Consider the following 14553-nt stretch of genomic DNA (forward strand, 5'->3'; position numbering starts at 1 on the left):
ACCAAGAGGTTGGTTGATATACCCCTGAGGTATATCAACCAACAATCTATGAAAAAATTCCTTAAACCGAAGTTAAAAGTTTGTTTCAAATTCATAAGAAAAATTTGTTTATTTTACATAGATAATAAACAGGCAGATAATGCTTATTAAATGAGTTTAATTTATAGAGGGATGAAATAATTTCTGTCTATTTTTATAGAGGCATTTTTGTACATCAATGACAGATGGTCATTATGTGGTGAAACTACAAAAAATATTTGAATACCAGGAATGTCCTCCTTAAGCCCCTAGATATACTCGTAAGTACAGATCGTCTTAGAAGCGCTCTGGAGACGTTTATGTGTTTAATACAACAATAGTGTTTGTGTTTGTTGGTGTATGAAGCCTGAAAACTTTATGGAAACTTTTGTAATATTCCTCTTTTATAAATCGGTGCGATACTTACCTTAAGCCAAATTCTTTTCTATGGGATACATTTTATTCAATGTATCAAGTAAATGCTGTTCCCCGTTTTGCAATTTTTGTAGCGTCATACCATCTACCATGTCGATGTTGATATAAATATTTATTTGTTGCAACAACTACCTTACGCGCGTCCCATAATTGAACTAAGATTCTATTAGTATACTCAGCTTTTGGTTGTACCAACCATTTGTTGATTCCCATGCTGTAGGTCTCACTTCTCGGCATTGGTTATTGTAACCAATGGAATGTTTATGGGAATTTCTATTTGATTTTGTGAACTTTTTTACAGTTGTGTTGGATATATAATGGGGGAAATAATCAAAACATTGGTCTTGTAACAAAAAATAGGTTACTGTTGTTATCCCCTTATTGTAATGATCGAATAGCAACCAACCATTTCTCTGGGTGCACCTATTCCATTTGAGAAATAGAGAAGTTGCAAGTTTTTGTTTTGGAATTTTTTCCCAGTAAAAACTTGCAAGAGATAGCCATAAGCAAATTATAGTGCAATATATTTCACAGAGTCAATTAGAAGTGTAGTATAAAAAAAATATTTTTGTTATTTTAATTGATTTAAAAGTTTTTAATTGGCTGATGGTAAATTGGTACTGGAAGCTGTTCGCGTACATTTCTGCTAATTTTAGGAAAGAAAAAAAATCAATTTTTAATTTATTGCAAGTTTACATTTTACTGGATTTTTTGATACCCTCCACCCTCCCTCCACCATAGGATGGGGGTATATTATATTTGTCATTCCGTTTGTAACACATCGAAATATTGGTCTAAGACCCCATAAAGAGTATATACTGGGTCGTGGTGAAATTCTGAGTCGATCTGTCCGTCCGACTGTGGAAATCACGCTAACTTCCGAACGCAACAAGCTATCGACTTGAAACTTTTCACAAGCAGGTGTTATTGATGTAGGTCGGATGGTACTGAAAATATCGGACCACTTTTACGTATAGACCCCATATAAACGGACCCCCAGACTTGGCTTGCGGAGGCTCTAGGAGAAGCAAATTTCATCCGATCTGGTTGAAATTCGGTACGTGGTGTTAGTGTATGGTCTCTAATAGATTTACCTACTCTGGAGCGAAGACTTTTAGTGTTTGATGTGGTTTTTGTTAGTAAACTCTTGAAAGGTGAAATTAACTCACAACAATTGATTAGTAAACTTGACATTAATGTTCCTTCACGTGTTACGCGACAATATTTTCCATTGAAACTACCCGTCTGTAGAAATAATTACGAGGAACACAGTCCCTTTTACCGGCTCTGTAAACATTATAATGAATTTAGCAACGTATTTGATTTATCTGATCCGATACATACAGTTAAACGGGTTTTGATACATGTCGCCCAGCATCGAACACCACTTTAAGCTATGTCATGGAACTTCGTTATAATTCCTGCCTTCCAAGTTGTTCCTGCTAACCTATCTCATCTGTCAGCAAATTGTTCGTGCCTACCGTTCTATTTGTCTCTTCTATTTACTATTTCCTGATTGTCGTCTCACCGATTGTCTGATTGTCGTCTCACATACACCAGATTTTTTTCTTCTCAACTTCTTTTTTTCTGGTTGTAATAGTCACATTTTAAAGAAGTTGAATCTATCTATTTTGTTCATTAAACCCAGTTTTTTATCCTTACTTATTTTTTTCTGGTCCGTAATTTTTTTTAACTTTAACGTAATTATAAACTTATTGTATTAATGAATTTCTCTTCAATCTGGCTTACCATAGCTGAATAAATAAATATTCACGCTAAAATTGGTTCAGCTTACGATGTTAAGAAATTTTAAGATACCTTGCCATAGGTAAGTATTATCACAACCCATGTAATTCGATTGTGGATGACACTCTTTTTAGTAGAGCTTTCTACGCCATCCATGGTGGAGGGTACATAAGATTTGGCCTGGCCGAACTTACGGCCGTATATACTTTTTTGTCATTATGCGACTTTTTTGTCATTATGCGACAAACAAAAAAGATTGGGAGATATACATAAAAAAATTTACGGCAGAAAGAATGCAAGTGCCTTTTTCGAAAAAATTGGTCAAAATTCTGTATTTTTTTTTGAAATTGTAAATTGTGGAGTTTACAATTTTTAATCTAAAGCACATAGGTTCGTGGAACAACTTCCAATTGTTTTGCCGGGTAACGAAACACTTCATAATATTTGAAGATCGTTGTTTAATGATGTCAATTTTCACGGATGCATTCTTAATAAGAATTCCAACAATGTATAGCGTAATATTAAATTCAATTTATTAAAAATATGAGATCGTCCGAACCTATTGAAAGTTAAAGCCAAACTCATAAAACCAAAAGTATTTCGGATCTATTACAATTCAATGCGATCATGCGAATGTAACACAAAAAATAAGAAAGAAAGGAAACAAGAAAATACTATCTGTCCATAAAGCTCGAAAAATAATTGTATAATTAGAAAATACTGAGAATATTATTAGGATTGTTCGTGCCACAATGAAAATATTTCGTTGCCCCAATTTAAAAAAAAATGTGTGCACTTATTATGATATCATAAAGAAGTTTTAACATTTCTTAACTCATTTTGATTGTTTTTTTATGTTTTTCTACCAAACGAAATGCAGCAAAAAAAAAAAAAAACAAATGCCGTACAATTTGTTTCTGAAACTGTATTTATCTATATTTCTTTAATTATTCTAGGTGGGTCCAAACCGGTTCCTTTACAAGTTATTCACATGTTATTACTTTATCCTGGAATCTGGAAGGGACGCGACTTTTAACTGGAGGATCTACAATACAACTATGGAAAGAAAAGTCCAATGAGTACACAGACGATGAACCTACAGGTATGTTCATTTATAGGGTCACGAAATGTTCGTACTATGAAGGATTTTGACCCTTGTATTAATGCATCTTGATGTAAATATTGGACCAACATACAAATTCGTTAATCCAACGTTTACGAACAGAGAATAGTCGTAAATTATCCCACATGTTTCGAATTTATCTTCCCTTTAACGAAAAAATGGAGATACTCTCGGATTTCAATACAATTTTAATTTGAACTTCTCATTAAAGAGAACTACATTACCAAGATTTTAGTCTATAAGTTTAAGGGTTATGAAATTATGGCCAAATGAAAATCTTTCCGAATTTCGGAAAAACATTTTTTCAATTAAACACTTAATTAAATTTGGAAACGGATTCAATTAATATGTTAATTGATTCAATTATTTGATCAAATCAGAAAACAATTAAATAAATTATTGATATTTGTAACGTTTCCAATTAAAATATTAATTGATTCAATCAATTTGTTAATTAATTCATAAATAATTTTCAATTACAAACGTGATTGAACATTTTTCCGTTTCTAATTACACATGTGATTGATCCAATCACCTTTGTGATTTAAATTGAATAATTTTGAGCGATGGAAAGAGAGAAAAGAGAACAAGGGAATGGGTATTTATTCAACAACGTAGGAGAGATCAGTCTGTGGAAGTAACTCGTAACGAACGGTTGGGTTTTTATTTTTCGCGTAAATTAAAAAATATGATTGATTGAAATGTGTGCATAAATATTTTGAACGCAACAACAAATCATAGCAAAGGGTTGAAATAAATAAAGTGTGCAACAACAAATGGCTACGTGGTAAAGGTTTGAAAAAATATATGGCAGAACGCATTTGAAATTACCTGTGTTTGTGGTATTGTAAAAATGGAAAACAATCTACGTTTATTGAAGGTAAGAAATTGTGAAATGTGAATACCGTTTTCCATTGCCTGTTTACATTAAACGGACTAAACTAATACATTTTTTCTTAATTTTTTTAGTGAGCAATTTTATTTCGTGAAATTGGTCAATAAACTCCATAATTATCAAAGGTGAGTACAGTATTGATCTTTTAAAATTGTAATTTTTTTTTCACTCCTAGCTTTCTTAAAACCAAAAGCGGTATGGTTTTGTTGGAAGATTCACATTGAAGTTGCGAAGTAGCGTTGGCATTAAATTGCATTTTTGTTTTACCTGCCTTTTTCAGTGTTAACCCTAGTAGAGAGCAGTATATCTGATATATAAACTAATGAGCTGAATTATGTAATGGTAAAAAAGTTCTTTCTTTTGGATTTAAAAATATGAAAAATATCCGAAAATATTAAAAATTGTCCATTTATATTTTTTCTATTTCCAGAATTTGCAAAGTATTATCAATATAATACTAAATATTACATTGCTTTGCCGTTATTTTTGTCTTTGATTGGTTCAAATTTTAATAGACGATTTCAATGTGTGGAAATTTTGGAAAGGAATTGTTACTAAAATTAAATTACCGAGCTCTCTAATATACCTTTTTATGCTAAAAGACCACAACTGCAAAAGAAGATTATAAATCTGCAACCTGGAACTAAGAATTGAAATTGATATTCTATGCAAGTAATGTTTAACAAAATGAACTTTTCATTTAATTACATTCGAATTATTCTGTTTTTTTTTTTTAGAAAAACTAATTTAGCTTACAGGCTGTTGATTTATTGGAAATCTAGGCGCATCTACATATTAGAAGGAACATGCTGACGTCGTTAATATGATAAGGAAGATAATGATTTATATAACTTATTTTTTTAACCCTTTAGTTGTTATTGATCATAATTGTATGTCTAAGTTATGTTAGAGTAAAACACACTAATAACAAAAACCAAATTCTTTAGTCTATAGCATAATTCAGAAAAGTAAAATATTGAATATGTTTTATAAGAAACGCGTATTTTCTTTTATTTCAAATAAAACTAAATAAGATTTTGGGGGCGCAATATATAATTTTTTTAATGAGATTTATGCCCAATATCAATTATTAATTTAATTGAATCAATCGAATAGTTGATTGATTTTTGTCGCAAAATTAATTAAAATTTTAATTGATTCAATTAAAACTGTGATTGAATTATATGTCAAAAACCAATCACTTTTTTAATTGATTCAATCACACAATTAAATGATTCCGTGACAAAATTCAATTAAATTTTTAATTGAAAATCGTGTTGGTTTTCAATCAAAATGGGTGATTGATACATTCATTTTCATGATTGAAGACATTTCAATTAAAAAAATGATTGAATCCGCAATTTTTTTTGTGTAAAAGATGGGTGCTTCGTTGAACGTTTTAAGATGAACTGAACTTTTATTTAAAAATCACACTATACTAAATATTCACAATAGTTATTTGCTACTCGGTTACAATACTTTCCCTGAATAAACATTGTGGGGAAAAAACTAAAAATTAATTCATAACTTAAAATCTAATTCTACATAAGATATTCAATTAATGTAAACAAAACAAGCAATGAAGTACTTATATTTATCAGAACTAAGAGTTCTAGCGGAATTATCTGCAAGCATCGTATTCGCTTCCAAGTACATCAGCTGTATGTCGCCACTTTATATCAACGTGCTTAGTTCTCGATTTTTATATCAACGTGTATAGTTCTCGATGGCTACGAATTGTTTGACACTTTTTGTCGCAGTACATTATCATTGTTTGTTTGGGTTTCTCTATCAACTCATGTTCCAAATGCTGTCATCATAATTTCCGGCCCAATTGTCGTCAAAGTAACCAAACAAATCTTGAATTGATATTTGGTACACTCAACCTTTGTCTATTGTGCCCTTTAAATAACGCATACACGTTTGGCTGCAGTCCTGTGCGTTTTACCTGGGTTATTATTGAAACGGCTCAATACATTTATAATATATGAAATATCAGGCCTATTGTTTTGAGCCGCGTATAATAAGCATCTTACAACTTCCATACACCCAGAAAAAAGTGCCTTCGAAACCAAAGGAAAAATGCTCATCAATTGATATTAGCCATTTTATTTCCACGGAGTTAAATTTCTGTTTAAAATAATAAAATTTACTTGTTTCAGTAAAAAAAAACAGAAAGCAAGTAGAAATAGTTCATTAACTAGAATAAGGTATAGAACTTTACTAATCCATGGAAATAATCCCGTGAGCGGGATACGCTCATGATTATTGTCATGAGCGTATTTTTCCGAAATTCGATGCTCGCGCACAGTTAAGAAGAACTTATTTTCGTGACTCACGCACGACATTTGGTTTGTCTAATGTACGCCTGATTTGGGGAAATATGTAAGAAAATGTCATACTCATTTTTAACGGCTTTTAACTAGAGGTGTGCACGTGAGTAATATTTTACTCACGCTCACACACACTCACGACGGAAAAATCTTACTCACGCACACTCACGCACGAAAAATTTTCGAACCGCTCACGCTCACGAACACTCACGAATGAATTTATTTTAAAAAATCACGCTCACGCACACTCACGATAGAAAAATTCTACTCACGCACACTCACGCACGAAAAAAATTCGAGGCATTCACGCTCACGCACACTCACGAAAGAAAATTTTTGCTCACGCACGCTCACGCACGAAAAATATTCGAGCCGCTCACACTCACGCACACTCACGAATGGATTTATTTTAAAAAATCACGCTCACGCACACTCACGAAAGAAATTTTTTGCTCACGCACACTCACGCACGAAAAAAATTCAAGGCGCTCACGCACACTCACGAAGGAATTTATTTTCCAAAACTCACTCACGAAAATTGTTCTTGACGCTCACACTCGCGACAGAGAATTGTTACAAATGCACGAAAAATTTTGTGAAGAATTTACGCACATCCACGACTGTAGAAATGCTAATTTGACGATAAATAATATATATACCCAGCAAAAACTAGGCAACCACATCTCATTAGAATTGGCATTACCAGGAGTAAAGCTGTCATTACACGTTGCATTACATTGCGGTGAGTTATAATGACTTATTTGTAATGACAAAATCTTCTTGAAAATGGACAAATACTTTGTTTTTCAAATTAATTTACAAAATCTAAAGCATATATATGCAAATTTTTTTTTATATTTTAATAATTAAAGAAAATACAATTTCTTAAACCGTATGTAAACTTGTGTAAGACTGTGTATATGTATCGCCCGATTTCGATAAATGGGGTCAGATTGCGCTCATTTACTAACCGATCGGCGTCAAATTTGTCACAATGTAATCCACTGACTCTATGTGCAAAATATCATCCAAATCGGTGCAGATTTGGATATAGCTGCCATATAAAGGGTGATTCTTTTGAGGTTAGGATTTTCATGCATTAGTATTTGACAGATCACGTGGGATTTCAGACATGGTGTCAAAGAGAAAGATGCTCAGTATGCTTTGACATTTCATAATGAATAGACTTACTAACGAGCCACAACGTCGAATTTTCAGTGAATGGGCCCTAGAAAAGTTGGCAGAAAATCCGCTTTTTTATCGACAAATTTTGTTCAGCGATGAGGCTCATTTCTGGTTGAATGGCTACGTAAATAAGAACAATTGCCGCATTTGGAGTGAAGAGCAACCAGAAGCCGTTCAAGAACTGCCCATGCATCCCGAAAAATGCACTGTTTGGTGTGGTTTATACGCTGGTGGAATCATTGGACCGTATTTTTTCAAAGATGCTGTTGGACGCAACGTTACGGTGAATGGCGATCGCTATCGTTCGATGCTAACAAACTTTTTGTTGCCAAAAATGGAAGAACTGAACTTGGTTGACATGTGGTTTCAACAAGATGGCGCTACATGCCACACAGCTCGCGATTCTATGGCCATTTTGAGGGAAAACTTCGGAGAACAATTCATCTCAAGAAATGGACCGGTAAGTTGGCCACCAAGATCATGCGATTTGACGCCTTTAGACTATTTTTTGTGGGGCTACGTCAAGTCTAAAGTCTACAGAAATAAGCCAGCAACTATTCCAGCTTTGGAAGACAACATTTCCGAAGAAATTCGGGCTATTCCGGCCGAAATGCTCGAAAAAGTTGCCCAAAATTGGACTTTCCGAATGGACCACCTAAGACGCAGCCGCGGTCAACATTTAAAGGAAATTATCTTCAAAAAGTAAATGTCATGGACCAATCTAACGTTTCAAATAAAGAACCGATGAGATTTTGCAAATTTTATGCGTTTTTTTTTAAAAAAAAGTTATCAAGCTCTTAACAAATCACCCTTTATATGTAGCGCCCAATTTTCAAAATTTGCCCCTTATAACCTTATTGTTGACCATTGTGGCCTCATTTATTAACCGATCTTACTCAAAGTTAGCACAAGGTAATCTCCTGTAATATCAACAAAACCTGCAAAATATAATCCAAATCGGGTCATATTTAGATATAGCTCTTATATATATTTTTCGCCCGTTTTTGAAAAATGTACCCCTCGTAACTTTATTTCTAACCATAGTAGCCTTATCTAATACCCGATCTTACTCTAATTTAGCACAAGGCAACCCTCTGTGGTATCAACCAATATATGGATATAGCTCCCATATAAATGCATCGATCGATTTTCCCAAATTTGACCATAATACTGTTATTTATTAACCTATGTTGCTCAAATTTCAAATAAACATGTATTAGCCGATCGTATTGAGACTTGTATGTAGCTATTACATAAATCTATTACCCTATTTTCAGAAATTTGAATTTATTACCCACACTAATTGAGCGATTTCCAGTTTTTTTAATAAAGGACTCAATATTAGTAGCATACTAAATAACTCTGTAGGTTCAGAATACTCCTATACTCCTATGTTAATATCAGACATTTCTGTTCAGATTATGATAAAACTCCCAGTAATGTTATTAAATCTGGAAATGTGGTTTTCCCCAAACCTATATCATTGATACCCTACAAACAATGTTCACTAATTCAGTAGGGGTGATTTGGGGTATGATGTAGTCGGCCCGGCCCGACTTTCTACTTTACTCGTTAATTCGAATTTTATTTAATCTACCAATTTTTTATGGTACACTTTTTCGAAAATATTTCTCATTTTCGTTAGAAAAAAAAAACAAAGCAATATTTTATAAAAGGTTTTATTGTTTAAAGTACGGCACTATACTCGGTTTTTGCACCGAAAACCAGCGCTTCAACATTACTTTTTTAATCAATTAATGAAAAAAAACTATTACACAATCCATACATTGGAAGGTTTAGTGTGACCAAAGTCGTGAGTGTGACCAATGTCGTGAGCGTGATTAAAATCGTGGGCGTGACTGACATCGTGAGTGCGATTGACATCGTGATCGTGATTCAAATCGAGATCGTGATTCAACTCGTGAGCGTGATTCAAATCGTGAGCGTGATACAAGTCGTGAGCGTGATTCAAATCGTGAGCGTGATTAAAATCGTGAGCGTGATTTAAATCGTGAGCGTGATTAAAGTAGTTCTCGTGATTCAAATCGTGAGCGTGATTTTGTTTTCGTGAGTGTAATTATCAAACATTTTTACTCACGCACATTCACGAAGAATTTTTTTTCGTGACTCACGCACGAAAATTTTCAGCTTGATCACGCTTACGCACGCTCACGAGATTGACTCCATCGTGACTCACGGCTCACGCGTGAGTCACGAAAATTTCGTGTCACGTGCACACCTCTACTTTTAACTCTAATTGACTTAATTTATACACAGAGAATACATTAACATTCTATTTATGTGTGTCGAATTTGATCTAAATCGGTTCAAATTTAGATAAAACCCCATGTGCATTTTTTATACACTGCGCCACACTGTGGAACAGGGTATTATAAGCTAGTGCATATGTTTGCAACACCAAGAAGGAGACGAGATAGACAGTCTTTGGCAAAAATGCTCAGGGTGGACTCCTGAGTCGATATAGCCATGTCCGTCTGTCTGTGAACACATTTTTGTGATCAAAGTCTAGGTTGCAGGTTTAGTCCAATCGACTTCAAATTTGCCACAAGTATGTGTTTTGGCTCAGAATCCTATTGATTTTGGCAGAAATCGGTTCAGATTTAGATATAGCTCCCATATATATCTTTCGCCCGATATGGAATTATATGGCCCCAGAAGCCAGAGTTTTACTCTAATTTGCTTGAATTTTGCACAAGGAGAACAATTTTAAGTCAATAGAGTTTCTAAGAAGGCTTAAATATATTGTCCATTAAGAAGCCTTAAAAATATTGTCATTTCTGATTTAAATTTATGTATATATTGTCAGTTATGATTTAAATGTATCTATTCTATATAAAGGTTTATGTTCCCAACCTTTATATATATAGCACCCAACAAATTTGAAGGATTTCAGATGTTATCGCAAATGTAGATCCACAAATTGGTGCAGGTTATAATATAGTCAGCCCCGCCCGACTTTACTGGTTTCAATTTAGGCCAATAAGGCCAAAATTCTCACTTTTTACACAATTTCTGTGATTTCGTCAAATTATAGTCATATGCCACACACTGTAATGGCGGGCTTTCCAAGGATGGGCTAAGTAGCAAAAATTTTAATAATGACTCAAAATTACATATAAATTAATAATAAACTTTTACGGAATTGCAATTAAAAGTCCTTGTTTGCCGTATTTTTTACTAACATTGTTAGTCGACCTGTAGACGGGTCGACAAATTGAGATAATTTGATAAGTCGAACCTTATCTAAGGTAACGACATCAAAAGGTGGTAATCCCTCCAGAAAGAGATTTAAGGAACGCAGAAATGTCTTGTTTATCCTAAAGAAATTAGGTTCAGTCGTCCCAAGTACGTTGTCGACTAAGCAAAGCAATTCCTTAAAATGGGCGCAAGGAATTGTTGAAGCTGGAAAGAGGGAAAGATCGCCGGACCAAAGATCGTTTGCCTCAGTGGCGATTGTTAAAAGGGTAGCAGTGGACGGTATTGTTCCAAAGCACAAGTGGGGGGAAATTGAGAATGCTTTGTCTGGCGTCTACTCACTGGTGATGGAAAAATTTCCCGGCCCAGATCCTCGACGCCAAGGGGCTCGTTGGTATCAAGGACGATTTAAGCTAGTCGCATTTGAGGATCAGTGGTCTATAGAATTTTTTAAAGCTGCGTTGATACTAATTGGTGAATTTTGGGAAGGATCTGCTCCAGAGTTAGTCGAGAAGAAAGACATACCGGCTTCCAGACTACGGAAGGTACTAGCATCCATTAACTCCGCTCCAGGCTTCATTAACACATCGGAGGGCAATTGGACAACGTCCAGTGAGGAAACGCTGCATGTACAATTGGACACACATTTTCCTGGAAATCAGACGGTTGAACCATGTTCTGGCGGTGCCACAGTGGCTCAGCGGTCGTTTCCTATCGAGGAAATTGTATCGGAACCTAGAATACAATGGGCTTTAAATAGCTTTGGACCATTCAAATCCCCCGGACCTAATGGAATTACTCCGGCCGAGTTACAAGCAGTGGCTGAAAGAATTATCCCCTGGTTGACGGTGATATATAAAGGATGTATAAACTTAGCATATATTCCAGAAAAGTGGAGGGAAACAAAAGTCGTTTTCATACCTAAAGCGGGAAAGCCTCTCACTCGAGTGCGAAGGAGAGGATGATAAACATTTATCTTAGAACTAGCGTCGATTCAAGTTTGCTCTCGAAACGGTAGCATGCATACGTGAAGGGCAGGTCTACTGAGACCGCTTTGCATGAACTAGTCAGCTTTATTGAAAGCTCACTATCTGTCAATGAATACACAATCGTGGCGTTTCTGGACATCGAAGGGGCATTCAATAACGTCCATCCGAGCTCGATATTAAATGGACTGACGACTCTGAATGTTGATCCAGTTATACTTAGGCTGTTAAACGACGTATTTCAGCCACACTAGAACAAGCAAACATACAAAGGTATGTGAACAGAGGCACTCTCCAAGGAGGAGTTCTATCACCTCTTCTTTGGAATATTGCTATAAACAACCTTCTGGTTTCCCTAGAAAAAGAAAGGATAAAAGTGTTGCCATACGCAGATGATGTGGCGCTAGCAGTCAGGGGAAAATTCCCATCCACAATCAGAGATTTATACAGAGAGCCCCTGTAAAGACAGAACTAGTCATGTACTGCAAAGATCGCAAAACTCCCACGGTTAGGCCCATTTCCTTAGGGGTTGAGGTGTGTGCAAAATACCTTGGCGTTATTTTGGACAGGAAGCTGAATTTTAGGCTTAATATTGAAGAAATGGCGAGAAAAGCCACGGTAGCTTTGTACTCGGCAATAGGGAAAAAGTGGGGACTAAAACCAAAAATTGTGCATTGGCTATACACGGCAGTAGTTAGACCTATAATGCTATATAGTGTTGTAGTCTGGTGGCCGGCACTTCCGAAACCGACTTGTTTAGATAAAGTTCAGCGTATGACGAGCTTATGTATCTCAGGCACACTTAGTAAGTCAGGAACAGACTCCCTTAATGTCATGCTGCATCTATTGCCTTTAGACATTTTGGCCAAACAGTCAGCTGCAAAAACGGCTGTGCGGTTGTGCGAGCTATCGCTGTGGTCGGAAAAAAGTTACGGTCATAGTTCGGTCCTCAAAGTAATGCCAGATGTGCCTAACGTAGTGAATTACACCCTGGCAAAACCACTTTTCGACAAAAAGTTTGAAACTCTAATTCTCAACTGTGAGGCGTGGTGTACACAGACCCCGGGAAATAAAAGATGTATAGATTTTTACACTGATAGCTCCAAATTGGATGGAGAAGTGGGTTTCGGATTATATTCTAAAGATCTTGAGCTTCGAATAGCGAAAAGATTACCTAATCACTGTAGTGTTTTTCAGGCTGAAATATTAGCAATAAGAGAGGTGGCGAATTGGCTGAGAAGTAATGTTCCAAAAAATGGTGGCATTAACTCAGACAGTCAACCTGCAATAAAATCCTTGGACTCTGTGTTCCTTAACTCGAAAACGGCCATCGACTGGCGCAAATCTCTTAATGAGATGGCTGATCAGCACAACATTCACCTAATATGGGTGCCTGGCCATAGGAACATACTGGGGAACTGCGAAGCTGATGAGTGAGCAAGGCTAGGGACTACCTTACATGTTCCAGAGTAACTAGAATCTGTTGGTTTTTGAAACAATCTGGTTGGTTCAACAGAAGAAAATAATCGAGGAGGTTCAGCGGTTAAAGCTAGAAGTGCCCATATGTAATAGGTACTTTTAGTTAAATGTGGTATCACAATGGACTAAATAGTCTAAGTGAGTCTGAAACTTAATCGGTCTGCCACTTTAACCTAATCTAACCTTGTCGTCCCAGGGCGTTAGCGGATTCAAATTCTAACTCGTAGAATTTAGCACATTTTTGGCTGGTTTTATGTAATAAAAATACCATGCACTGAAACCCCATTCTTTCTAGTGTAGGCAGCTTGGCAAATTTCCACCATTTTAATATACCTGCTGTGTTGCCTTCGACTTCCCAGCAAAAAAATTTGGAAGTTCTTCTAAAGGCACAACCTTAAAGCACTTCCAAAAATGTCCTCCCAGATATGTTCTTTCTTTTAACTGCACAGGAAGTTCTTTTAATTCAGTTTGGTATAACTCGCTTTTTCATATTTTTAATGGGTAATTTAAAATTTTTTTGTTTCAAATAGATTAAAAACAGAGTAAGAGTTAGGTTAGGTATAGTGACAGGCCGATATTTCAGGCTCACTTAGCCTATTCAGCCCATTGTGATACCACAGTGGTGAAGTAAGAATTAGTAAAATTGGATACATTATTTAAATTTTGTCTATAAAAATGCTAAATCCATTCTAGAAAAATTGCGAATTTTTGAAAATGTTTGAGGTCAAACCTTTCAGACAAGCGTTAGAATGCAGTAAAAATCATAAACAATTAGAATTTTTTAAATTAACATCAAAAACACTGCTGATCGCACACAAAAAAGTGATTCAAATTCAGTGCAACTGATGTTGAAATGGTGGGCATCTTTACTTCCGGATCCAAAAAGAACATTTTCACTACGTTTTTGCTGCTTCTCGCTTGGAATTCACGGTCTCTAACGTTAAATATTGCTGTTCCATAAACGCCAGTACATCTTCAAGTCCTTGTATCTCCTTAGTTTTCTGGATATATTGCTCGTAACGCATCAATTCCTCTTTGTCCAGCTTTCGTATTGGAAGCCTAGCTATGAACGGATCTGCACCTTCCAATGATATTCTCTAATGCATGTAAGGATTTTCTTGTTGTGTCCAGCAATCC

The 14553-nt window shown here is 35.4% G+C and overlaps 1 protein-coding gene across 1 annotated transcript in view; it reads left to right on the forward strand.

Moving 5' to 3' along the window:
* The window catches only part of Rbcn-3A (rabconnectin-3 alpha), a 668488-nt gene that overhangs the window by 83914 nt on the left and 570021 nt on the right, over nucleotides 1-14553 (forward strand). The window contains exon 3 of the mRNA XM_075299033.1: nucleotides 3156-3301. Within this exon, the coding sequence (XP_075155148.1) occupies nucleotides 3156-3301 (146 nt within the window). The remainder of the gene's footprint in view (nucleotides 1-3155; nucleotides 3302-14553) is intronic.

The sequence above is a fragment of the Haematobia irritans genome, chromosome 3, assembly GCF_050003625.1.
Source record: "Haematobia irritans isolate KBUSLIRL chromosome 3, ASM5000362v1, whole genome shotgun sequence".
In the NCBI taxonomy this organism is placed as follows: Eukaryota; Metazoa; Arthropoda; class Insecta; order Diptera; family Muscidae; genus Haematobia; species Haematobia irritans.